Raw genomic sequence first — 27,908 nt, forward strand, 5'->3', positions numbered from 1 at the left:
AATCTCCAATGCAACCTATATTCTGCCCGTTTCAAAGGCAAACTAGGTATCTTCTAAAAATACTTTGGGACCGATTAGCCCTTCAGTGTGCTGCAGAGCATGGCCCTTGCTCAGAGAACGGAGAGCAAGTCAAGGTAGTGACAGCACTCGTGTGGATACTGAATTTCTAAGGATGTATTAGTTCTCAGGTCTGCAACTCAAGGAAGCAGCGATAGCATCCAGACACCTTCCTAACCTGAGCTGCAAAAACAAGACGATTGAAAGTGAAGGCTGTTCTGCCAAGGTCTCCCTACAAGTGAACACAAGAGCTTAACGAAAGAAAGAGATTGGCTATGCGGGCACGTCTTTGCAATAACAGGAGAAACCTTTGCTACTGCATGCTTCAGAGTAGAATGGAGTAGGAAGTGGCTTTCCTATTGCACAAAAGTTTTCAAGACTTCAAACATGCACCATTTCACAACAGGACAAATCCAAGAGCTTTCACCTTTATTTAATATTTTGGACAGTAAACACACACAGAAAGATCTGTGGCAGGAATGCAAGAGTAGAGCAAAGAGCTTGTCAGTTGGGGAGACAATGACTCAGGATTAAGTCCTATCCTAAAATTGTACCTAATACTGTAATTCAAACTCAATGTTGACATCTTATATAAAGGTCAGTGTTTCCTATGGGACAAGCTGAGAGATATGCATTCTGGGACAGCCACAAGGTTGGCATTTGACATGGGTCTCACAAGAGAAATGGCAGACTGAAACTCAAACCCCGATCTTCTGGACTTAGGCTTATCTTAGGCTGACTGAACTCTCTTATACTTTGGAATCGGCCAAGAAGAGCTCAGCACGGTTTCTGTGATGGGCATGGAAAATCCCTCTCGATAGATCGTATACCAGTTCTGACAGTTTGAGTAGTAACTCTCACACAGTAGCAACACATCCAGCTGTGCTGGAGAGATGCTGAGAGGCCAGTGTTACAACACAGGCATGTCACTTAAAAAGCCTTGTACATATAATATTTAAAAGGTGGTAGGGTAGTGCTCCAGGAGGAGGTACGTTCAGCAGAGATACGCTATTGGAACGACACTGATTTCATAAACTTTGAGAGTTTGGCACCAGTCATCTTCTATGGTGCAGCAATCCTTAAAATCAATGGGGGATGAGAAACCATCCTCAGATGGCAACAGTGACTTTATCACACCTACGGGATGATGAAAAATCCTTGGCTCAGCCCCTGAGATCAAGGTAATGGGACTGCACATGGCACCAACCCGCCATGTGGAGTCATTAATGAGAAAACAAAAGGAATTAGAGGGAGAAGAGACCTATTCGAGCACTCAGGTTCTCCATCTGGCCAGAACAGGTCTGACTACTCCAGTATATCCTCCACTGATCAGCCCTGCATGATGCACCAAACCCACTCTTTTTATGAGTGTTATTTGTTTTACTTATTCATAAGGCATTTACTGAGAGGCAGCTAAAAAACATACTCTGAAAGAGAATGCAACATCTTCATAAAACTAGATTAAAAAAAAAAAGCCATCAATCAGAAAAATTCAGTGGTACTTGGGTTTGCTTTCGTGCTTTTTTCCTTGTGACAAAAAAAAAGAACAAAAAAACCTAAACGGAAACTCTCCAAAGTCCCACAAGCCAAAGCCCTATCAGACAAACTTCCCTGTGCTCAACGTGGACAGTCCTCAAAGAATTAGACAGAAAGAAAGGAAAGGACAGAAAATACCCCTTTCTATCCCTTCGTACTTCTGTAAGTGATGGGGTTAAAAAAAAAGGCCCTCAGCTCATGACCTGGCTGGAGAGTGATCCACTAGCACATACAAATAACCAGTCACTAAGGTTTTTATTCAACACGTGGGGAAGATCCTCATTCCCATAGTAGAAAAATGGAGCAGGAGGCATTTATAGTCAAGATCAGCCAAGGTCAGCTCCAAACTGCAAAGACCCCCTTGTTTGGAAAGCAAGTCCTGAACTACTAAAGAAGAATTTAAATCACCCCAAAGGCTCAGACTTCTGCCAAAAGAGGAAGGAAAGCAAAGAGGGACAAAGAGTGCAACGTTTATTACTTCTGTAGTACTACTCAATAAAAGTCAACAGCGCTTTAAAATCTCAGTATAAAGTTGACTTCTTGTTTTCGTTAGAGATACTTTTTCCCCAAGGATAGAAAAAGAATATAGTTGAGACTGCCCACAACCTGGTAATTTGGGAGTTCAAACAACAGAGGCCTGGTGCACGTGAGCTCATGACACCTCAGGATCTCAAAGGCAAGCAGAGCATTTTAGCTCCACGGTTCGGACTCCAAAAGCAATGAGGAACCTGGAAATCCCCAAAGAGGCTGAGGTGGGGCAAGAAGAGAAGGGAAAGGGGAGCTGTGATTCAATCTGCTGCAACGTTGAAGGACATGAAGCACACCATGCCCAGCGCAAGAGGAGCACAGCATCATCCGACGAGTGTCTGCAACACAGAAGCCCTACTCCCTGCTCTGCCACCACGTTGGTGGTCCACCAGTGATAGCACTGACTTTTGGTGCATGCTCCGCAATGGAGCTTGCAGGGTTTACTGGAGAGACCATAAGGCACAGCTGTACAAGGCAGATGGGATCACAGGCGTTTTCTCCCATTTTATAACCCTACAAGCTCCCTTACTTAATATGTACTAGCTTTGCAGAATCTTAGCACTACATTCAGCATCTCCTTCCCAGGCAAAGCTGTACCCATTTTGGGGGAAGACTGCTATAAAAAGCCACCCACAAGTTCAGTGAATCAAACTGACTTTAGCAGACAAAAAATAATATGGGCGGTGAACAGAGCAACAACAGTACAGTATCTCACGGGCATTTCTTCAACCTAAAAGCACTTTAAAAAGCATTATAAATTCATAGATTCATAGATTTTAAAGGCCAGAGACAGCAATTCTGATTTCCCAATCTGATTTCCCAGCATAAAATTTTGTCCCATCACTCCTCCATCAAGACCGCAGATGGTAGAAGGACTAAAGTGCATCTTATAAAAAGACATCCAAATCTTGATTTAAATGTTCCAAGCAACGGCAAATCCATCACGTCCCATCAGCAGGCACTTCTAATGGCCAGTTATCCTCATACAGAAAGACTGAATTTGTCTAGCTTTGACTCCTATCTCCTGATCTTGTTATGTGTGAGCATTTTAGGTTAATGAGTCCTATGCTATCTATTTAATGTTTTTCTTTCCACAGAGGTACTTACGGACCATGATCAGGTCCTCTTAGATGTCTCAAACAGAAGTATGTATGGCATGCATTTTAAAGTCTAATTTGCAGACTTCAAACAGTTGTGATAGCTCTTCTCTGTACCCTCTCCAGTTTTACAAAGTACTTTAAGTGTAGGCACCATCATTACCTGCTTCAGAGAGAACTCAGTATAGGCAGCTCTCACAGAAAACACACACTACCTGCTCAAGAAGAGAAACAAAGACCACCAAAATGGGTCTAAAACTAACTGAATTTGGATTCTTGCAATTACAAAGAAGAATAAAAACAGAAATTGGATTTTGGCATTTCGAAAACGATGCCCTGCTCATCTTAAGGGTTTCTCGGGATAAACTCCACCACAGCAAGGAGCTGTGATTACAGCACTGAAGCTCACCAAGTCAATCTTAGCCTACCTAGCCTAAGTGCTAATACACACAGACTCGCAAGCAGGTTGCAAAACTTCACTCTGCTGTGGGTTCGTATTCAACACCAGAAGCCTACAGTACCCGTGTTAGGGTACCGCTATCAGGGCTAGAGCAAGCAAGATTGATGCTAATTCTGGTACTTTTGTGTGTTACAATACAAGTCATGCCCACATCTGCAGGCAAAGTTGAGTAGTGGCAATCACACCTGAGAAGTTCAACCGTCCACAGCAGCCACCAGTCCAGGTCACAGCTTTGGAATTTTTTCAAGGAGCTTCTCCATCTTCTGCTCCAAGCACTGTCCAACCCATCACTACTCTCTGGTATCTCAAAGGGCAAATATCACTGGCAAAGATGACTTTCTATGACTTCTTTTCTGTGAAGGAGGCTGCCAAACTTGTGGTATCCAAACCACCAGAAGCCTATAAATGAGTGTTTTGAACAATCATTTTTGTAATGCATCAGTTACTCTCTTTAAAATAACAAAAAATAAACATGCAACATCTCTTTCCTGTTTTGCGTTTGATCAATTCAGAATCATCTTGTATGTGCAGTAACTGAGACTCTGAGAAACTAATGAAGAATCACAGACTCACTTAGGCTGGGGGGAACTTCTGGAGGTATCTAGTCCAACCTTTTGGTCAAAGTAGGTCCAGTGAGAGCAGGTTGCTCAGGGCCTTGTCCAGTTCTGAACGTCCTGAAGGATGAAGATCTCACAGTCTCTCTGGGTTCCTGCTGCAAAGTCTGACCACCCTCATGGTCAATTCTTTTCCTCATATAGAATTGGAGTTTCCCATGTACCAACTTATGCCTATTGCCTCTTGTGCTTCCACTCTTCATGTCTCAGAGAAGTCTGGCTCCACCTTCTCTACACTCTCCCACGAGATGCAGAAAAGATCTCTCTAATTCATGTTCACCTTGCTGCTGACCACTGCCCCCGGTCTTTTCCTGCAAAAATGCTTTCTAACCAGACAGCCCCTGTCCTTGCCTGTTGCATGTGGTTCTTTCATCCCTAGGCTTAAAAGAAGATGCAAAGAAGTATTTTCCTTCTGATTCTACAGTAAGTTGGGCACTTGAATATCTTCATGAAGCCTACCCAGGGCCTCATTTCAAGCCCTCATCTTCACCTTGTGGAATAGTGGAAAGCAGTAATGTGGTTCACATGCTTGAGCGAGGTGTATCTGTGCTGCAGGAGGACCTGAAGCTCTGACTCAAGCTGATGATTGTCAAAAGTAAACTTGAACCTACTGATCTGATGTGGTCATAGAAAAACCGGTGCTTGTATTTGCCTGGCAGATGGAGACGTGACCATGCAAAAATCTCTGTAAACAACGGAGGACTACATTTTAGAAGTCTTTCTCCCATCCTTCTAGCAATTGCATTATCCCTCTTGCCCAGATTATTTTTAACGCCTAGTGCTGTTGGCACTGGATGAACACACAGGGTTTTTACTCCCTGGCACTCACTCTCATCATCAGACAGCTGGCAAGAGGATAGCTTAAAGCTCTCCCAGCCAAGCTTTCACATGCAAACAGACAGCTGATACAGAGTGCAGACAGTGACCAAAGTCACCTACCATATTAGCGTGATGGTGAACCTGAGTCAATATGCCAGGCTACCACTGGACCGTGCTAATTTGGAACAGGCTGCCATCATTCCAGAAGCAGTGGATCCTAAAACTTCCCTGGTATTCACACAAAGTGTTGGAGAGCAATGGAGGGAGACAGCTTTGACTCCTCTGTCTCCTTAGCTTCCCACTGAAGGTATCTTGCTGTGAGACTAAGGCCCTTCCTCCAAGAGGTGATTTTGCACTGTGTTGGGGGGGAGCGATTACAAAAGCAAGGAGACACTAAGACCCTTCCTTCACACTGACCCCAGCCCTCTTTCTTGCCCAATCCCTTCCCGAAGTGCACAGACACAGAATAGACCATAGAAAGAAGCTGGCCAGGCCATTCAGAAGCAATTTCAAGGTCCACTGTAACATCAGCACCCTGTAATATAGATTCTCATTTGGCAATACTGTATTTTAGAAGTGGGATATCATTGCATTAACAACCATTCAGCAATGCTAGTCTATACCTGTCTGCAAAATACAGCCCTCCAGCTCAATCCAACAAAGCACTGATGAACCCCAGAGCACATCTCCAAAGGGAGAAAGCTCTCTGCATCTCCAGTGTTCAAGGAGACATGCGCAGGAACAGCATCCCCATTCAGTCTATGGAGTGAAGAACAATACAAGAGATTTGGTGTTGGTGTTTTTATAAGGGAGATAGATGTTTTGCAAGCTCATATGACAGGCTCTGAATGTGGTAGCACTGCAACACATTAGAAAACGAGTCTGGCTTGTTCCACCTTTCTGATTTCTAACTCCCTATTGTAACAGATGACACAACTAAAAATAGAAAGCGATGTGGTCTCAGCAAGGATTGGAATATATCTGTGCCTGTTTAATGCAACATATGGTGGAATATTTTTACATCTTATAAAGAAGCGCGTATTGTACATGTGCTGCAGCAAAAAAAAAAAACTGCATTAATATTTGCTCCTTGACAACAGGACCTGCCATATACCATGTACATGCACACGAGTCATCAGAAGGACAGCATACAACCGACTAGGAAACCCTTCATTATACGCACCATTGGAGTTAATTCGGAAGACGTTGGCTGAAGTCTCCTGAAAAAGTTCCTGTAGTTCGCTAGGATCAATCTGGGTGGCTGCAAAGACAAAAAGGGAGAAGATACGTCAATAATTAAGACCACCTATTGCTTTGAAAGGAGCTCTTCTCACAGCCTCTGAAGGGAGAAGCCCAGCAGAGAACATTTATGACAGAGTAGTCATAGAAAGATTAGATATTATATATTTATACACAGGTTGTTGCAATAACAACTATGGGCTGTCACAGTCAGCTCAGAGTGGGCAAAGCCAGCCTGCACCTCCCTGCAAAACATCATCTCATCACAGTCCTAGGAGACACCAGGAAACAGCAGTGAGTAACATGGGTGTGGAGCACCCGTGGCACACAAAGAATATGGATTTTTCCCTGGAAAGCGAAATTCCTGTAGGAATAATAACACTTGCTCTCCCCACAGAGATCTCAGCAGGGACTGGGAAGCAAGGAGAAATGGAAACTTATGCTGGTCCCTGCACTAAAACATGCAAATCCAAAGGATTTCCCTGCCAGTCTTTAAGAAGAACAAGGCCTCCAGTTGTACCACATGGCTTTGGAAGGTCTCACATGGCTTTTGAAAGGTCCCATACAGCTTATCACCTGCAGCATTGCTGCAGCAAGAAGGGAACTGATGGGGAACCCTAACCTCTCCCAAAGGTGCTGTGCACCACCGCAACCTGACAGCTCACTCTCTTGAAACATTTCCCACTCAGCTGAAGAAAGGATGTAAAAAAAGACAGGTTGAGGCTAGGCTAGAAGTCAGACCCGTCACATTCAGGGTAGTACATAAACATGAGGTGATTGACAGAAAGGTTTTCCCACAAAGATCTGAATTCTGACTGCACATGAGTAAAAATGCCCCCTTACTCAGCTTCTTCTTTCAGAAAAAGAAAACAAGTTGTCCGAGGATGTAGGAGAAGCCTCAGTGAAGCAGCTGAGATTTAAGCACAGACATTTGAGTCGCATGTCCCCCAGTCCAAAAGGCCATCAAAGGAGATGGATGTGCATAAAACATGAGCACGACATCCCAAACGGATGCAACTTAGCATCCAGAAACTTGCATCTAGTGCTGAAACAACACTCTTGCATGCTCTCTTTCATTAAAATGCTTATTAACCATTAATTCATTGATGTAGGCTCTTCTTCACTCCAGAAATTTAGCCGAAGTAGGTAGCCTGATGCAGCCTTATACAGTGTCTGATAATGCAACTTGCCTGGGACAGGCGAATACCAACGTCGGGGCCATCGGCACAGTAAAAATGAGAGATTGTAGGAGTTCCCTGTGGTCAGCTGTGAGCCAGCTACCTGCCTGCCCAGGGTACCCAAATCTGCCCTACAAGGAGAACATTCACGGGAGCCAGAGGGCTTGCATTTTCTTTTTTTTCTAATTATTATTTCCCAACATTAGACCATCCAAAGCTCCTCCACAGCTTTATCGTTCCTACAGAAGGAGAGGCAGGAGGTTCAGTGGGGCTACTCTACTTGTGTAGGATACTTTGCTTAAATAAGCTTTAAACAAGTGTTGGGTTTTTGATGGCCAATAGTCATCAGAGAACTATAATAATTGCCACCCATGTCTTTGGCATCAGCTTCACAGCTTTATGGCAACTACTTTGTAGTGCATTTTGCCATGGTTTAACCCCACGTTGCCTCCCCACTCCGTGCCTGCTCTTGCACGTTTCCCAGAAGCTGGTTTAATTAAAACTTTGGCTAAATTCAAACCACAGGGCTTGTCCACCTGACATACTACAGTGCATTTAAACAGCCACTATTATTAGCAGTCCACTCCTCTGAGCTGAACTATTATCAAATTTCTAACAGAAGCTGTGATTTATATTTTCAGGTCAGCGGACTGCAACTGCAACATATTCTGCCTCTCCTAATCAGATTGCCCTAAGCTGCTAAATACCATGCTCCTAATGTGCATTTGGAACAGCGGGAAGGCAGTGATGGAGCAAGGAGGAAAACAAGAATATTGAGCAAAAAGGAAACCCCTCTGCGAGGCACTGCTCAGATTTGTGGTGAGGACACGTCCTCCAGAGCTTTAGGACGAGCCCCACGTCCCAACGGCGTCACCGGTGGATATTCCATGGCTTCTCCCGGGAGAGCGTTGCTCAGCAGAGATGGCCTCACTCGCAGGAACATTTGCCTGAGACAATCCAGCTCCACCCCAGGTGTAAATACGGTCCTGGATCAGTCTGATTCACACAAAGCCAAAGCATTAAATGGTGCTTAATCAAAGTATCCAGGGTTTCTTTGTTGGAGATTCTCCCTGTCTTCTCTTCCCACAGTTCCTCCCAAATCAGCTGTCCCAGACACTCCTTTTTTTCACTCTCTATAGGGGACTACATAACACAAGAAAACAGCCTGTGCTTAAACATCTCCCAGGAATTTCACTTGAGACTAACATGATCTAACTTTCATTAAATCAGTGGGTTTTATTGTTTTTTGTTCTTTTTCCTTTCCTTTCTTTAAATATCCATCAGTATTAGAAATACTGAATTGGTCTTGATGGACCTTTGGCCTGGCCCGGTGATCTTGTGTCCAGACACACTCATGTACCTTGATGAATCAAGACTCAGCTGAGCCGTGATGCAATCAAACCACTCAGGGTTGGAAACTCTGGCGAACCCTCGATTATAAGCAGCCAGTGAGAGACACTATTTTAATAAAATCCCCAAATAACATGAACTACAGAGCTCAACAGGCTCCCATGTGGCGACACTCCTGCAGAGTTACAGCATCCAGTGGGAACCTCTAAGGAGTCATCTAAAATACCAAATAACCCTGAAAGCAGACATAAAGGATCCCAAATATTGCAAAAGCCAGGAGAAAAGCTGATTTCATTGCAGGAACAGCATATTGTGGCATCCACACAATGCCAGGAGAAAGAAATGATGTGCCATATTCGGTCTCCAGAGTAGGACCATAAGGTAAAAACTACCCAGCAACTCAGATGCTAATTTGGGAGGGCTGGATTTATCCAACCTCTTCTGGGTGGCCACAGGCAGCTCAATTTGCCACCCTTTCCCACAGTTTTCTAGAGGAAACAGGGCAAAACAGGACAGGGCAATGGGTGAGCATCATACTCTAAAGACATGGAAGCACTTAACTTTTTAAGCCTCAGCGTGGTGATACTTATTTTAGCGAGAGACAAGAGGCCTGTGAGATGATGACCTCCCCCTTGAAGGCTTACAGTCTCAATCCATAAATCTCTACCAGAGAAAGCCATGTCACCCCCATGACTCAAACAAGTGCAAATTCAATGAAAAAACGCAGGTGGATGCAACCTTTGGCCAGCATTTCCAAACAATTACCTAGAAAATGTGATGCTCATATGATAAAACTGCATGGGATCTGGTTTACAATTTCCCCCTCTGACTTCTATCTCATGCTACAGCACGCTGACAGTTCTGCTTTTCTTTCGCTTTCAATTAAAAAAAAAAAAGAAAAAAAAAAGAAAATAGAAACATGGATGTTGTTTTAAACCACCGCTCCAATTTAGAGCTTCCCTACCTCAAGCGGAGATGTTTTAACTACTCATGGAGGATTCAGCAGTTTAAGCAGACAAGCAGGACAATTTAAAAACAGCAGCCGAAAGCAAAGCACAAAGCATCTGTACTGCCAAGCTAAGTGAAGAGTCTGCTCCTCAGACATACCCAGACTGTGAAAGAGAAAAAGCAAACGTGAAACCCAGTTGTGTCTAATAAAAAATGAAATGTCTTCGACTTCATAAAGCGAGTGCTAAAATATTATGTTTCCCCAAGAAGGAACATGAGGCTGCCAATATGCAGTAAATATTTTGCACGCCCCACCACTGCTCGAGTTCAGTGCCACAACGGGGAGGAGGTGAATTTTAATTACATTGTGGAGCCCGAAGGCAGCGAAGAGTTTGTAGCAGCAACATTACCGAACCGCACGTGCAAATCAATTCTCCTCTGCTCCCTTAATTGGACATTGCCAAAAACACTTTTACGGTTTCCAATTATTTTCCCCATTCCCTTCCCAGCAGAATCCCCTTGGCAAGGGACAGGACAACCCAACTTCATCAGCTATCAACTGTACCCACTCCCCACCTGGAGAATGGCCATGAATGGATATTTTCATTGCAAGTACTAAGCAGTGGCAGATAACACTGGCATTTGGGATATTTTGCTACTGTTTGCTAGCTGTCATTTGCCTGAAAAGCCACACAGGTGGATTAGGCGAACCCAAAGGGCGAGCTCCCAAGCGCGGCATGGACACAACCAAAGTGTGTTCACATCCACTCCAACGCGGTGCAATGAGAAATCTCAGCTGGAAACGTGGTCTGAAGGAACTGCCCAGCTTGAGACAGGTCCACTGCCTCATAATCCACTTTGCTGCTATCCTGGAAACGCAGGTGTTAAAAGTTTACTGAGCCTGGTCCACGTGTGCAGCCGCTGATGCACACAGAGATCCTTTGGGCTGGACGGTGCTATATAAATCAGACGTTCGCTCCGACTACTATGGACAGCAGTTGTTGAAGGAGAAACAGAAACCTGTGCAAGTTGGCAAGCGGAAAGGTCCTTCGGTTCCTTTTTAAGACAAGTCAAATATGATGCCTGAGCAGGCTTACAGGGTCTTGCCTCTACCAATCTGGATATCATTAACATCTCAAGGGAATAGCTACAGGTCTAAGGCAACACGTATGGCAAAAGTATCTAAAGAAATATCCTTGCGCTTACCATTGATGAAAACTGCCCTTGTTCCCCACGTTAAACTTTCTTGCATATTAATTACTCACACTAATTTGAAGCTCCTAATGGCTTTTCTGCAGCCAGGTGTACTCAATTGCCTCCATGAACTCAATTTGGTAGCAAACCCTAGATATCTCAAAGGCTGCGCAAAAAAAGGCAATGATAACTGTAACTCCAATAAAAGGGAAAAGAGAGAGAGAGAAAAAAAAGAGAGAAGCGTTCAATCTTTCCACTTACAACACTTGCATGGCTCTAATAAAGCAACTTGACACCTCAAAATTTTAATGCATTTAGCCCCAATGTACCACTGTGAGCTACTATCCTGCCTGTCTCTGTGCCCTGTAAAAGACAGTCACCGATTTCCTGCATCTGGATCTTTTAACTTTAGGCTCTGGAAACCATATTGAGGAACTAAAAGAAAAGGCCAAATTTTTCTAAGTGTCTATGTGAGATCCACACAGGTCTAAGAATGAGCAGCTGGAGGTAAATATGATCAGGATGGAAATGAGGTCTGTGAGGACAACAAACCACTCTTCAAAAATCAGGATCCAACCCAAAGTGCATCCTAGAAGACTGGCACTTTCCAAGGCATGGCAGGAACACGGGCTAGATCATGTGCCTGGTTTCTGCCTGGAGACTCTCTACCCACCGACATCTCAATAAAGGAGCAACATCCTCGGGGGAAATGACCTGTCCATGACTAGCCCATTGCAAAGCTCTTCAAAGACCTGCTGAAGATTCTTCATGGTATCAATACTAGCTAGTCAAGAGATTAACTCCCTCTTGTAGACCATGGTCCACAGAGTGCCTCCAGCACTAGGAGCTCAAACTCATGAAAGAGGAAAAGATTGATTCCTGGCTGTTGGTCCAAGAGTGAGAGACTCACTCTGGTGCAAAATGCTAAATTCATTTCTTTATTTTTAGCCTCTCCAAGACAGTACAAGCGAAAACGAAGATATGGAAGAAGACAAAGGAGGCAAAGGGGGAAAAAAGCAAACAAAGAATAAAGCCAAAGAAGTGACTGATCATGGGGAGGACAGAGAAAGCAAATTTTACAGAAAACACATGAATACATGAGCAAGAAATGGTGGATGCACAGGCACAAACACATACACCTGCTCAGGTAGGTCTTCTGCCCAACAGTACTTCTAAAGCCAGTTTCCCAGGGCACATTGCCAATGGATGCTTTGGTGTCTGATACTGTGCTTCACCTCCCAGCCTCTCCAGTAGCAGGGACAGTATTTTGGTCTTCAGCCATGCTTCTGCTTTCACATAAACTGCAGGAACATCATTTATCTTTAGGATCTCTGCTCCTGCGTTGAAACTGGCCAAAAAAAGGTTCAACAAGTACTAGCATAGAAAGGCTTGACCAAAAGCATATTTGGACAATGCTCCTTTCCTTCAGGAAGAAAGCGAAATAAGTGATAAAGAGAAATGTAAGCAACCATCACACTTCTCAGGCAACGTGCTTTTCATCAGCATTAGCGAACATGATGCTGTTCCACGTGTAAATGCTCTGAAGCTCTTTGCTCTGGGTTTGTGCAGTGTTTCGTACAAAAGACCTGAGTCTCCTCTGCACAGCCATAACAGAAGGGGCACCAAGATTACAGATTTAACAAATTCGATGAAGCTTGTGTTTACATCAGTCCTCTTCCACCCACCATTTGAATATAGCAAGTGGGCAGCGTGGGCCCTATTCAAGAACTCAAATACATTCGAGCTAACTTGTGCACGGAGCCTTAGTTCTGCGAGTGCAAAAAGCCAAGGAGGTAAAGCAGGCAGTGAAAATCATTTCAAATTTGTCAGTCACACCTAGGGATGCATTCTTTTTTCCTATGAAATAAAGGGTTTCAATACTTTTTAACCTTTCAAAAGCCTATGAGACTTGGGCTTTAGTTACCACATATCCCCATAGAAGTAAACTGCAAAACTCGGTGTCCCCCGCACAAGTATTCCTGGTAGAATTAACTGAAGCACAGCAAGTGCTTTCTTAGAAGATCCTAGGAAAAATAAGCTATAAATACACATACAATACAGTTCTCTGAAAGGAGTAACAAAATAGAGAGCCTACACCTAGGAAGAGTGCTAAGAGGCCAGAGAAAGAGCTATTCAAACAAAACTTCACATAAAGGTTAAACAGTCTAAGGCACTGAGATCTAAACTCAGCAACTTGTCAGGTGTCCAAAAAAGAAGCTTTTTCTCAGACTTTGTACTGTGCTATGATGACACAAGAGACTGCCCAACACAAGGGAATGGAGAAGGGTCCCTTATACAAATCAAGAGAAGCTAAAGGGTAACCATCAACTTGCAGTGAAAGCTGACCTCAGAAACTAAAGAAGACACAGAATTAAGACAGTATTAGTGCCACTGCCTAGCTGAGTAAACGGGATGCACAGATGGAAAAATCTATGCACTCCCGTGTTGAATCAGTCAAGAGAGAAGGTTTTTCCCTAAGCCACTTGGATGGAGCGTTATACCCTGGAGTGCTTCTCCATGTTCCCGTCCTCCGCCGGGAGACTGTCCCTGGCTAGTCCAAACAGCACCAAACTCCTCAGCCACAGAAATGCAAATCCAAAAGAAGCAGCTCAAGACTACAAACAAACAGTCGTATCTTTTTGAGTGCAGTCAAGATTGAATTAGATTTGCTTTGCATTATTTCTAATTAAGTTGTTTTTAGTCTCTTTTGTTTCCTGCTTTAGCACATATGCTAATAAATGGCCGCTGAAGAAGGAAGCAGCAACCTGTCCTGGGTGCATGGCTAATTCTTCTTGTCCTTTCACCCCTACCGCTCGCCCTTTGTGTTTAGGAGCGCATGGTTGCAGGCAGTGCCAGTGTATTCACTCACATTTAAGGATCCTGGTTGAGGAGATCTACAGCTTTACCCCCATGTCCCAGAGGGTACATTTGCACCATCCTCATTGCAGTTGTCAACAAAAATGACCCCCGAAATCCACCCACACAGGTGGAGGACTGTGGTCCATGTTCTCCTGCTCGCACAAGGGAAGTGAGGCCATATGGCTCATGCCCAGGTCTATATTACCCGACAAGGAAGCAGGCAACAAGTACTGGAAGTTAAGAAATATGAGTCTTCGCATGGTGGTTACCTACCAGAAACCAGCATGTAAACAACCTTGGAGGCAAAATGCTTTGAAAATGAAGTATTAGGGCAGCCAAGAGAGAATCAAAGCAGATCATCAAGAGAAGGAAATATTATCTGTACAGCAAACCCTGAGAAACATACTCCTGACCCCACCAGGGCACTGAATCTTGGCCAAGTCAAGAGTCCTCCTCCATGGTAAAGGCCAGGTTATTCCATGCACACAGACTCGAGCCTTAGCAGCCCAACATCGATCTGACTCAGATGCTTTGCTTTGAGACTGGAAGGTGATGCCATGACTAGAAGCCTTGAGATGATGACATGCCTTGAGAGATGCTGTGCACAGAAGATGGGATATATGATAAAGCAAAAGGAAAAGGGTGAGGAGAAGCTGAAACGCTGGGCAGAGGCTGCTCCCAGTTCATAGGGAAAGCAAAGAAACCCAAAACCCAACAAAAAAATAGCCTAACTGACCAGCAAGATTTATTATGTTTTCACCTAACAAATTCCCTGCTTTTGCAAGGGCAGTAGAAATACATCAGATTTCTTCCGGTAGCACATTATGGTCTGTGATTTCCAATTTTTTCTTCTAAAGCCTGTTAAAGATGCTAGAATGCATACTATGGCTTGCAGTACAAAAGCAGAGAGCCTCTACATCTGGATTAAACAATATTGCTACTGGAAAGTCTATTCTCCTCCTACACTCCTTTACAGGCAACAATACTAAAAAAAACACAACAAAAAACCCCTGCTGCCTTCTAATTCCTACAACAAGGAAACAGAAACTCTTGTTGATTTAGTAGAAGGAAATGTCAAAGACTCATGAGACCGTTACTAGAATAAAAAGCCTATCAGTTCATGGTAGGAAGACGATGGCTAAGAGCGATTTGAAGGTCATGCCAGCTTGGCAGCCCATGAGAAATGACTCAGTGGGATTCTCAGCCCTGTTTTTCCCTCCTCGCATCTCAATAAAATTAATAAAATAATAAGCAGAACAATAGAAAGTCTCCCCACAGAGATCTCTGTTTGTAGAGGTGCTCTCGTCCAGACAGAAGCATTAAAGAGACTGTTGATTTTCCATGATGGCTTCCTGGATACCCTCTCCAAATGTAAAATAGACTTCAAATTTTAAGAAAATATGTATGAAAAATAAGTACAGAGCGGAACTGTGGAACGGATTAAGAGGCTGCTAATTCTGGCAGAGTGCAGAAATTTGGTTTTGGATGGACAGTTTTATAATTAAGAATTTTCCTCCATTTTTAATCAATGAGGAGGCAAACGTTAAAGGTTTAGCATAATTGTGATGTATTACCAAGATGCAGTTAAGGAGCTTTTAAAAAACCAAAAAGTGATCTGAATCATTTTTGCTAGCAGTGGATTAGGAGAGAGTTAAAAAGACAATCCACTTTTGTTTGAAATAAATCAGCGTACTGGAAAATACCAATTCATTTGCAAAATCTCCCTATCAAATCCCAGTGCTTCCTGCTTTCCAACATGGAGAGTCTAATCATGTTCCCTTCTTCATGCTCCAAAGATGTAGCGGAAGTACGCATTAAGGCGGTGCCTGCCTGCATTTTTAAAAGGACACTCAAGTAGTGTAAAAAAAGACAATTTAAAATGTTTGAGAGACTTTTTTTTTTTCCAGCGATGATGTGGTTTGAGTATATAAATAAAACCTTAGTGAAAGCAGGTTTTTGTTTGCACTGCTATATTCCCAGGATAGTCTGCAGCACCGTGCTAATGCAAACACAGACACGAGCACAAACGGTATGTGAAAATGCAAAGGAATGGACTGAAAAAGAGTGAAAAGGATTGATCTTACACTCATTGCCCAAACTGTAGGAAACTTAACATGCAAAGAGCCACGAAAAAAATGAAGGATCCAAATATTTGTAAAATGTCATTATTTGGTGATTTATTACTAGTGTTTTTATTTTTAAATTAGCTCTTAATCAGTCCCTCTTTTGCTCTTCTTACTGCACTCAGCACTAATTGCCTTAGAAAATACCCTTTAAAAAGATCTTGGTTATTAACGATAAAATGAAGATGCTATGTGTGTGTGTGTGTGTGGTTTTCTGATTAAGTCCATGTGATGAAACGAAGTGATATCAGAAGAATCAGCCAAGGCGATGAAAGAGAGAAACCATTAAAAACATTACCTCACCACACAAGATGGTTTCCAATGAGAAACAGCCAACTGGGTTTTTTTTTTCCTGTCCGTCCATCCATTGGGGATGCTTTAAACAAAATCGAAAAATGAGAATTTGATTACCAAAAAAAAAAAAGAAAAGAAAGAAGTGAAAGAAGTGTTGGATAAAAGGTTAGAAATAAAAATGAATGAGAATATGTGATCCCAGCAGATATTATGCATAATTCATGAGATTACCCTTACTACCACCACACTGGAGGGTTTCCAGCCTTGGGATGAGTCAGTGCTCCAACAGGAAAGATGACGCCTGTGACAAGCAAGTACACCCGGGTAGTGGTGACAGTCAGCTCGAGATGAACAACGGTGTGGGAGAAAGGAGAGCTCTCCTGCAGCTCCGGACGCTGGCACCCAACGAAATAAAACTCTCTTCCTGGCTCTCCAGCAGATGCAAGGCTGCAGAGAAGGCTTGGAGAAAGCAAGAGCCTGCAGCTGCACCACCACCACCTGCCAAAATGCTGTCAGCGCCCTTAAAATTGGTTGGAGGAGGACAAGCAAGCGTGGGAGAGCTCTGCAGGAAAAGATAATGCTGCAGCATGCAATGCCGGACCCTGCCTGGGGAGCAAGCTCATTTCAGGGTCGACCACGGACCGCTTGTTGCGGGTTGAAGAAGCTCTACTGCAGAAAACGCTTGTTTCCCACCTCCTTCTTCTTTATCACCTTTTTTATGGGACAGGATTGGAAAGCTGAGGTACTCCAACACTTCAGACTATCTCAGGCTCAAGGATGTAGAAGATGAATTGCTCAGAGCCTCAGCTAAGCATCATCTGCAATGTGGGAACACAGCATTCCTGGTAAGCCCCTACAGCTTCACAGAAAGCTGCGTGAAGAGGTTTTATAGACCCCAGGGAGATGAGGTGAGCTCTGGGATGACACGATACAGCAGTTACCAGAACAGAGACAAAATGGATGCAACGTGAAACAGCAATCAAAAAATATCACAGCTGGCCTTTATCTACAGGAAATATGAGTGTTTTGCAGATGGACAGCATTGCAAGGAGTGGAACAGATTTCCATAAAAAACAAGTTTGCAACAAAAGTACCAAGTGATGCACCCTCCTCTTTTGGAGAACTTCAATTCACCAGCAAAAAAAAAGCAAGGTAACTTTTTAGAAGTCCTAAAGAGGAATGAAAAACTGCAAAACTTTGCCATTTCTTGGTAGTCTTTATCAATGCTTTTAAGTAAGAAAGCCATACTAAGTACTTCTGCATAGAATATGCCAACATTCACTGAATGGAGGAAGGGAAATTAACTTGTTTGCCTGAGAATAACCATAATAGAAACTACTTGGTCCATGGGACCAGCTCTTCTGGAAGAAGTCATAAAACCCACAGAGACATTTCATCATTCAGGGAGGAAGAGGAAATAGCATTGTCACTGTCACCACTTTGGGAAGTCTCTCAGGACGTTTCTCATGGAAGCTGTGTGCAGAGCTGGTCCTCCTCAGCTTACGGGACCTGCGTGCGGTCAACAGAAGTTGAAGCAACGGCCATAAAATGTCCAATTTCTCCTTACATTTGTACTGCTGGGAGTGAATATTTGCTGGAGAAGAAAGACTATTACAAAAGATGGAGGCACAGCTGTCTGTCACTGGGATTCATATCGACCAGACTTTGAGTTCTCTTACCCTGAGAAAGTTATTAACAAGCAGTGGTCTTTTCACCCTGGAATATTGTTCAATACCAGCGATTAAGTATAGGTCAGCTAGATGGTCAATATGAGCAAACATTACAGAGTTACGCTGTTTTTTCCCGATACACATGCACACACACACTCAACAACAGTCCTGCCTCCGGTACAGAGACAGCAGCAGATTGAGGGGAGCATCACCTTACTACTAGTTGTTTAGTAGGAAAAAAAGAAAATGCTTTGCTATTTCAAAGGCAATCTCAGGTGTCATCTTACAGATCTGCTAATCTATGAGGCAGCCTCTAAACCATGCAAAAACAACCTCTCTCCACCAAAAAAAACGTGTGGAGAGAAGTTCCTTAGAAGTTGATGTGAAGCTATGGAAGAAACTGAGTTACTCAACATGCAATGTGATTTGGACAATGAACTTTACACCTTTACTCTCACAAAAAAAAAGAAAAAAGAAAAAAAAAAGGACTACATGAGTACTGAGTTTATTAAAGATTATTTTCTTCTCCTTTGCATCTTCTTAAAAACAAGAGTATCCATTCGATTACAAGACACAAACTGGTCTTTTTGCTGTTTAATTCAGCAGAACTTTGCTCACTTTATCATTCTCAGCATGACTCATTAAATATCTGTAAGACCAGATTTTGATCTTCATCTTTATCGAAAAGACTCCATTATGTACTTGAAGACAGACTTTCTCCCTTTCTTCCAAAATAAAACTGAAACATGAATTGAAGTATTTGCCTAAAAAAAAAAAATCCGCAGCACTGAGATAGTGATGAGTATGAGAAAGTGGAAGTGACAGGAAACTGATGAAGAAAAGGCTGGATGAAATTTTTTAGACAACTGGTTTATTAGCTAAAGCATTCTGTTCTAGGTCAACAGATACAAATGCCAAACTCAGTAAGACTGTTTTGGCTGTAATTTTTTCCCGCTCCCTTTACAATAGTTGAAGCTTTCCATTTCAAGTTTTCAAAGTGAAATGTTTTGGGTTTTTTGCTTCAAAATATTCTGTGATCTAAAAATTTGTCCAAATTTAACGCCTCCCCCCAAAAGAACAGGAAAGCTAGATAAAATGGTTTAAGTTACCCAAAATATTACGATCAGTGCAACTCCCCCTTTTTTTCGTTTTTGGGACAACTTCAAAACATATGTATCAACCATAGGGGGAAAAATTAAAAAGTAAATAAAAAACAGTTATTTACATAGTCCCACTGAGTATCAGAATTGCTGCTTCTGCACACAGAAGTGCATGCACAAGATATAGCCAAGTAGGGAAAAACAAAGTACATTTTGAAATGTTTTGGTTCCTAGAAACCAGGGCAAAATTTCTGGAGACGACAACCTCCACCAGAGCTAATCCTTTAGCCTCTTTGAAAATCTTAGGGAACCACAAAAATTAGTTTCAGGGCTGCAGCAGTCATTTTTAAATGACTATTTAAATGCACTATTAAATGCAGGAAAGCCGTTCTGACTTTGCACCTCCCTCACACCTTCATCCCTTTGACTTTCGTGAAACTATTTCTGAACGCGGGGACAGTGCCAAATACAGAAGCGAGGCCACTGCTGTGCCATTTTGCTCTTCATCCCGTAGCCTCTCTTTAAACGTCTTTGCAAAGGGCTGCAATCACTTCTTGATGCTCCTTCTGCGGCACGTTGCTGAAACCGAGGCCAAACAAGCCCTTCCCCATGCACACTGTATTAAAAGCTATAAATGGATTAACAACCTTATTTTTTGCACATTTGCCACCATTGGCTTTTGGGTGTGCTGCTGTTAATAAGAAATCTGAACGTGTTAGCAGTGCATCGTCAGCAATGGCTGAGTTTTTGGCAATGACAGGATGACAATAATAAAATATAATGTAGCAGAAGAAGCAGGACCACTGCCAAATCCCTGACCGATCTCCAGGCGGCCATTGGAGGGTGCTGGGATGTCTTCTCCCCTTTTTATTCTCCCCTCCTCCTCCTCTCCATCACTGCCCCATCCTCTTCCTGAGTGCTTTTCCCATCCACTCTTGCAAAGGTGGCTCTCTGGAGGCCACGTTGCGGGGCTGTGAGACATGCCGTCACCCTCCTGGGGCAGGACGCCCTCCTCCGTAAGGGAAGGTTGAAGCCCAGGTGGCCCCACTGAGCACCTTTGTCCCCATCACCCTTGCAGCATGTCACCTGCACCCAGCCGCAGAAAGCTCCAGCCCATCCTTTCTCAACAAGCCGCTCATGCTCTTCCTTGACAGAAAGTGGAGGAAGACCCCAGGATTAGTGTCATGAAGTCTTTTGGTCGTCACACGCTGACCCTCATCCTCCCATTGCACCGCATGGAGGGGCCAGGCCACCAAGAGGTGGAAACCCAGCAGAAGCCGGACACATCGCCGCTCAAGCAGGCAAAATGGCATGAATCAGGAGCAAACAGCTATCCCCTAAACCGTGAAGAGTTGTCTTCCACAGACTGTTTTCAGCCTTGGACAGACCCCAGGTATCACCCATGCACTAGCCCCACCAGGTGCCCAGGAGACACGAGATGTTCAGGGTCCTGGGTGCTGCCACATGCAGCAGCTCTACCAGGAGAGCTGCTGCTCTGCAGAGCCGCTCCTCCGCTGCTGGCCAACCTCCACGAATGCAAAGAGCAGCACGGAAAAGACCATACTCAGCATGCAAAAGCCAGAAGTCACAGTAGCCAGTTCTCCCTGGAAACACAAAATATCTCCTGTTGAATTCAACAAAAAAAAAAAAACACCAAGAGGAGCTTGTCTAGAAATGGGAACAGCCCCTAAGTACCCAGTCGGTGACAATGAGTTCACGGTCTGGTTGTGAAGTTCGCCACCTGGTAACTTCCCCCAAAACAGGCGGAAATCAGAGTTTGGCAGTTTTGCCCAGCTCACTCGCACTCCTGTCCTGCTCCCAGGACAACACTGATCCCTCTGCTCCGCCGGCTCGAAAAAACCCAGAGCTCTGCCGAGGTCAATCAGTATTTCTCTGTCAGCTCGTTTTAACTAGCAGCCCGAGCAGTTAACATCAGTTAGTTTAAATGAATCGATTCTCTCTGAAATTTCAGCTGCCCGCGTGCACGCACACACACGCGCCTTTGAAGCTCCTGTAATTAGACCACACCGAGAGAGAGGCAGTTTGCAAGGAGAACGACATCTTTCAAGCTCGGCTTACTCAAAAAGGTGCTGGGCGTGCATCGGTGGGGAGGAGGTGTGCATATTCAAGCATCTTTAGCGATGCCACCATGCATCAACTAGAAGTCTGATTGCTTTTACCAGAGTGTTTACCAGGCCCAAGTCATGCTGTACTGAATATTATAGAGACAGAGAAGACACCCCACCACCACCACCTAGTTGAATCAAGGACCACAGAAAAATTCACATAAAATAACCAAAATATTGGCCAATTTGCTAAGCCCAGTCTCTTTAGACACTCTGGAGCTGCTTCTACTGCAGTCAAAGGTGTGTGACCTGTGCAAAGAAGTCTAGGAGGGACTGATATAGGTCAAGCTTTGCTAAAAACATAGTGCACAGCCCAGCGCGGGCTGGGAAACCCATCCAAGCCGCAGGCAGCTAGCTGCAGAGGCATGGTCATGCATGAGTTACCGGAAAATCCTGCTCTACCAAATCTCTACTGTGTGATTTCGGCTAAGTCCCTAAACATCTTTGGGTCCTGGTTTCCCTCGATGCAGGTGGATGGGGCAGCACCCACGCTTCTCGCAGACAAATACAGAGAAACTCCCAAAATGAGAAGCTGAATGTGCCCCAAATGCAACTGCAATATGCTGCAAGCACACAAGTAATCCAGCAAGACAGCCAAAATGGTCGTGATCCTTTCTAGCTTTAAAACCCGTGAATCTGCAAGGTGAAGGAAATGCCAGACAAAATATAACACTGCTTACTATTCATGCTAAACTAGACATGTCTTCATCCAAGATCACAAAATGGCTAAATAGCCGAATTTCGAAAGTTCCAGGAAACTTTTGCCTCTAAAAACTGGCTGAGTAGGTGGAAAACAACATTTTAAAAGGGAGCATCTTTCAGCAGGAGTGCGTCATTAAAAGTGTGTTCTGCCTAAATGAGCTGGGATTATGTCTGGGGATTTCTGTGCCATTGTCTTAAAGCATATTTAAAAGGAAAAATGAGCATCTCGGAAGATGAAAGTTAAAATTCTTGTGCCTCGATTGAGCAACCGGAGGCTCACATTTCTTAACTTGTTTTCAGTTTGTTTTAAAAACAAAATCTATTGGTGTACGAGGATCTAAGTGCCCTCCCCTCAGGTGCTTTTTTAAGCTCATTAATTCGGCCAGAGCTCTATTATAAGCCGTCCGTCCACACACAGGAGTTGGCAACTTAAGGCTCAAGATGAACAGCCGTAAGCAAGATTCATCTGGCTGCTACAGGTAGTGTTTTGCACACACGATAATTACAGCGCAGACATTTAGGGTCATGCTATAAGCCAAGACATGAGGAAAGGAGCAACCTTATTTCTTCTTAAACACCCAAGTTCCCATCACGCCGTCATGAACGACATTCTGCACAGCGACAACAAAATCCCCCCGAAATCTCAGCTTTGCACACTTCGCCACACAGCCACGGAAAGAATTGCCATGATCCCTCTTCCCGCAGCCCGGCAGACGGGTCTGAGGACCTGCTCCATGTCCCCAGGATAACGCCAGCAGCATTGCCAACACCCTGGTGATCTTCAAATCGAGCCCTCAGGACGTGGCCTCCATATGAAGATGCTCCACTGAGCGGATTTTCCCAGCGATGGTCCCGAAGAGCCAAAAAGGGGATATCTGTGCTGTGCAGAAGTGAACCCATGGGATGCTCCTGCTGTGGCACGCGATTAGATGCCAGCACGTGGACTGTTATAGCTCCAAGAAAACTCCCTTTTTCTCCCGCTGATACTAAAGCTCAAGATGCTGGCAGTGAGGGTGGAATCCCGCGCGCAGGCTGTTCCCGAAACAGCCAGCACCTCTCGTCTAAATTGTGACAAATGCGAGCAATGGCTAAAGCAAAAAGCACCCACAGTTGAAATCATTATCTGCTGGTGAGGCACTGACTGGAAAACAGCGTATTAAAAAAGCAATATCAAAGAAGAAATATGTTTGCTGCATGCATAAAGGAGCCACAGTCTTACCTTCATCGAGTCACTGAGCTCCAGGACACCTGAGATTAAAAACCTCTCCAGCCCCTCATTGCCTGCTGAACCCAGGTCAGAAGTCACCTACATCAAGTCCAGCCAACCTGGTGTACCAGAAACAGGCTCCATCCCATATATCTCATATATATCCCAACTGCTGGCTCTTTTTATGGACCAGAGCTTATCTGGCACAGCAACACCTCCCCTCCTTTACACAGTCCACCCTGGCACAGAGTGATGAGGTCATGGCCCATGACGACATTCTCATTTTGCTGCCATCTCTGCTCTGCCTGTACTAACAGGACTTTAGCACCCAGGGCTCCCGGTTTCACAACTCCACACGCTATCGGGCACGCTTGCCTCGAAACTCACCCTCGGAGGTCTGCAAACCAACCGACCTGGAAGACATGATCCATTTTGGCTAAAGAGTTTAGCTGATCTGATGGAGCTACAAAAAAAAGCAAAAGCACTGTAAGATCCACGGAAAGCCATGAGGATCCTGAAAAAGGCTCGGGAAGCTTTCTTGTCCCTTGCTTAGCTATTGTCCTTTTGCATCTTCTCTTCACTCAGTTCAGGGAAGGCACTTGGCTTGAAGGTAACAGTCAACCTGGGATACGGCAAGAAAGGCAAGTCCATACTGCAGAAGGCAGCGTGGCACGTGCGAGAGCTAAGTCTGAATGAGCTGGGATGTCTACAGCGTGGAGGTGGGCAGAGATAATGGAAAAGGTCCTCCATGGAAAGCTGCCTCCAGCGAGGTTGTCCCCAGGGCTGGGGGTCAGGAGCTACCCTGGGACCTCTGCATAGGGCTGCCTGGCTTTGCCACAGCTGCCATAGCTAGACAGAGCAGCATTCAATTAGGAAAGCAGACTGCAAGCCGAAAGAGAGCTAAAACACAGAGGGAGGAAGAAGCCAGCTCAAATAAATGGATAATTGCCATTTAATTCCCGTGTATTAGATTTGGCAATACTTGCATTACAGTTAAGTCAATAAAGCAACCTTGACTTGAGCTTGATTTGACAACGGGACAGACCAATCAATCTGTCTGAGAAGCAGGCTCCAGGCCCTGCAAGGAGGACCTCGAGGAGGGCGGAAAAAAGGGCCAACGCCGTTCTGCAACCCATTGAGGGAAACAGTATTTTCAGTGCCAAAACGAGTATTAAGTAAAGATCCCATTCACGGCTTTGCTAGATTAGGCAGCCTTGTTCATGGACAAACACAGCCACTGTTTTTCCCTCTGTTTAGGAATACAAAGAAATTCAAACCACTGATGCGCTGCTTATTCCTACAGCTCAATTACGCTCCGCAGTGACGGCTGACCATCTCGCTGGAAAGGTGACGCGTGCCAAGCGCGTCTGCCCATTACATCCCTACAAACGCATTTACGAGGCAAGCCAATATAAGTGATTTGCTGTTAGGCAATCGGGTCAAGAGAGAGATCTAATTAGAGCTGTAGCACAGAGATTAAAATTTCCCTAAGCTGACTGTCTCGCAGCTTGTCACTCAAACCCAAACTCAAAGCACATCATGGTTGGCAGGAGGCTCTGCTTTGGAAAAGACGCCAGCGCAACCCGCCACTTACAGCAGGCAATAGCTAAGGGCAGCGAAGGAGATTTTATCTATCTACAAATATGCATGTGTGTATACACATATATATAATATACACACACACGCACATACACACACACATACACAGCAGTATAATGTATAATATTATATACATAGCAATATAATATATAATAGTATGTATATGATATTATATACAGCTGCCCTAGTGACTTGTAAGACATCTGCCCGATCAAACAGCTACACTACCATGGCAGGGGTAAACTATGAAGAGCAGAACAGAAAACCACAACAAACTCTTTTCAGTGGTAACTACAATCAGGCATTGTACAGTCGCTCATCCTCTACACACATATTCTGATAAACATGAAAAAAGCTGGAGATGTTGCCTTTGCTTTCAATGGGTATGGCAATATCCATAGGACCTAGGCTCTTGCATCCAACAGCATAGAGACACATACTTTGCTACTACAAAATAATGACTGAGGAAAAATCCTGTTCATCCCCCACTGCTCCAAAAAATCCAACATCTCCCTCTCCTCCCCAACTCACTATATTTTAGGAATTTCAAAGCAAGGCAGTACTTTAAAGAAAATCATCAGAAGTCTTCTCTTTATTTGTTAAGCTAAACATAGTAGCAATAATTTTTCATATTACACAGTGGATATATGCATGTCATATGGCTGTGTATACACACAGATATACAGTAAAATATGTTTTACTGCATATTACTTTTTCATTGCAAGTACTTTCCAGAGATGCCGTAGAATGAGAGCACATTAAAAGCATCTGCTATTAAATCTTCGCTAAAAACTCCAAATTTCTCATGTAAATCCAAAGCGTTGTGTTAATGAAATTGTTCAATTTTTACTGTACATATCATTTTGATGAATGTAGAGCATCACTTCCATAATGCCTTACATGTTTCATGCACTTCTGGGCATTATACCATCTTTTTGACATCTCAGCAAAATAGATGATTATAAGTACTTGTATAGAGGAAAACAGGCTCATGGAGCCACCTAAGCTTACAGAGATCAGTTGCCAGGCAAGAAACACAATGTAAAACTTTCCAACCTCTTTATTTTTTCTCCTACCATGAGCTTAATACTTTCCAATCCCCGCAATAATTTAATTAAAGTGATCAGCGGATGAGAAGTAATACTGAGCCATCCAATCTAATTAAACTTCAAGTTTATCTTTTAGAAATAAAGAAAAAAATATTTCTTCAAGAAAAGAAAGTTATTTATTTATTTTATTCTGTCAGAAGAAAGAATAGAAGGAAAAAAATACAGTCACTTTTGCTGATAACATCTCTTCCTTCTCTTCCCCCTTCCGAATGACATTGCTTGCCTGGTTAAATAATAAAATAAATATGCATTTTGCAAAGCTTATCTTTTCTGTTCTGAGCTGTCTGAGCCACTTTGTCCCTTCCCACCCATGCCATTGTGTAACAAAATAATAACTCCTTTGTAAAAATGACAACCAAAACCAAACGGAGGGGAGTTCTCTATGCACGATTTTTTTATTGCATGCACTGTGTTGGAATCTGCCAAGAAGAGAAATAAAAATGCTGACCTTTTTATCCATATTTGGCAATTATCCTGTATTACAAAAGGTTCCCCCGCCACCCCAGCCCCATTTAAGTATTAACTCTCTAAGCCTGACTGGAGCTTTGTGCAAAATAAAGTAGGGATACCAAGGAGCAGGTCATCTACACTAAGCAGGTAGCAACAAAATGATGCATCCAATTACTTGCTGCTGCCCAAACCTCTGCTGCAGTAACCATTATCGTGGCCCAAATCTGTGTGTTGTCCAGCACCTGCTCGCTATAGAGGCCTGCACACATGCATGGTGAAAACGTTTGTGCTTGCACACAAGATCATCACCTTTCTGCTTGGCTTCGTTAGAAAAGCACAAGGGCATCACATGAAGCAGTTTTATTATAGTCAGCACAGCACTGACCCCAGATACTGTAGCTAGTGGAAAAACACGGAGTATTAAACATTTAGCTAAATATGTAGTACTTCTGAATGAAGTTTGCTCAATTAATGTTTTACTGCAGTGACCTCCGGGGCATACTGTCTTGCTAATTAAGTATTTCCTCTCCATCCCCTTACTGAGAACACTTTGGCTTTACTGTGCCTTTTCTCAGGGTCAAAGAGCAAATCGAGGAGTAGTAAAAGAGAAACAGCTGGATGAAAAGCTTGGCTTGGCTGATTCAGACCTTTCCTAGCAGCTCCTTTTCATCCTGATGTGGAGTCCCCTTATAAACAGAGCAGTGCCCAACCTACCAGATTAAGTGGGCACGTGCGTCCAAACCAGTAAGCCCCCAACTCAGCTGGTTGCCTCTAAAGATGAGTAGCCATTGACTGAACTGACCTGCAAAATAAAAATGGACACATGGGGTCAGATCAAAAGTCTACAGCAGTGGCAAAGAGCAGATGACTAGAGAGCGTAAGAAGTTTAAGAAGGTGGCAAGCATACGTGATCCTGCACAAGCACCTTCCCAGCTACCAGCCATGGGTCTCTGTGCCTTACTCCACCAGGACTTGTTCAGTGTCCCCTTGACTCCACGGACACTTTCAGCACCCAGAACGAACTACAACCAGGAGATCAATGGCATAACTGCAACTGCGGTGAGGGTCCCCTCCATCTGTGTGTTCTCAGCTTAGGAAGTGCTACCTTCACGTGGTGTCCGGAGGGTGAACACTACTCTCGGTCGTAATGAGCAGGAGATGGGCTTATTATTAGAACAAAGATTTAGTTGCATCCAAGAATCCAGGTTGCTATTCAAGGTTTCCTCAGAAGTGAAATACTGCAGCAAACTCAGTAGATCCAAATCCTTCTTAGAAAAACTCAAAGAGTAGAAGGGGAACAAATGAACGAGCAAAGGAAAGAATGAAATTGTTTTGCAACACGGAAGGCTCCTCTTGGTTTTTGAGAGATTCCTGCTTCACTTTCCATACCACTGCTTCTCCACCCACGCTTCTTGGATCATCATACAAGCATCCAAAGGGAGATGCTTCAATGTTCTGCTTTTTGAGCCAACAGGGCAACTGTTCAAAGCCCAACTGTGCAAACTACTCACCGAATCAGAAAACAGAGAGGGGTGTTCTTCATTTCTTAACAGACTATTCCAGCGTAACACATCCCAGTGATGATTTTTTTTTTCACTGTAGTTTGGAGAATGGCGCTGACTTCACCACAGGACGCTAAGTTTGTTTTG

General features: G+C 43.8%; 1 protein-coding gene across 11 annotated transcripts in view; it reads right to left on the minus strand.

Moving 5' to 3' along the window:
• Window positions 1-27,908, minus strand: part of TSNARE1 (t-SNARE domain containing 1) — a 474,003-nt gene that overhangs the window by 297,648 nt on the left and 148,447 nt on the right. For all 11 annotated transcript variants that reach the window (XM_064507932.1, XM_064507929.1, XM_064507934.1 and 8 more), the window contains one exon: window positions 6,295-6,372. In XM_064507932.1, coding sequence (XP_064364002.1) covers window positions 6,295-6,372 — 78 coding nt within the window. The remainder of the gene's footprint in view (window positions 1-6,294; window positions 6,373-27,908) is intronic.

Source organism: Dromaius novaehollandiae, chromosome 2 (assembly GCF_036370855.1).
Source record: "Dromaius novaehollandiae isolate bDroNov1 chromosome 2, bDroNov1.hap1, whole genome shotgun sequence".
Taxonomy (NCBI): domain Eukaryota; kingdom Metazoa; phylum Chordata; class Aves; order Casuariiformes; family Dromaiidae; genus Dromaius; species Dromaius novaehollandiae.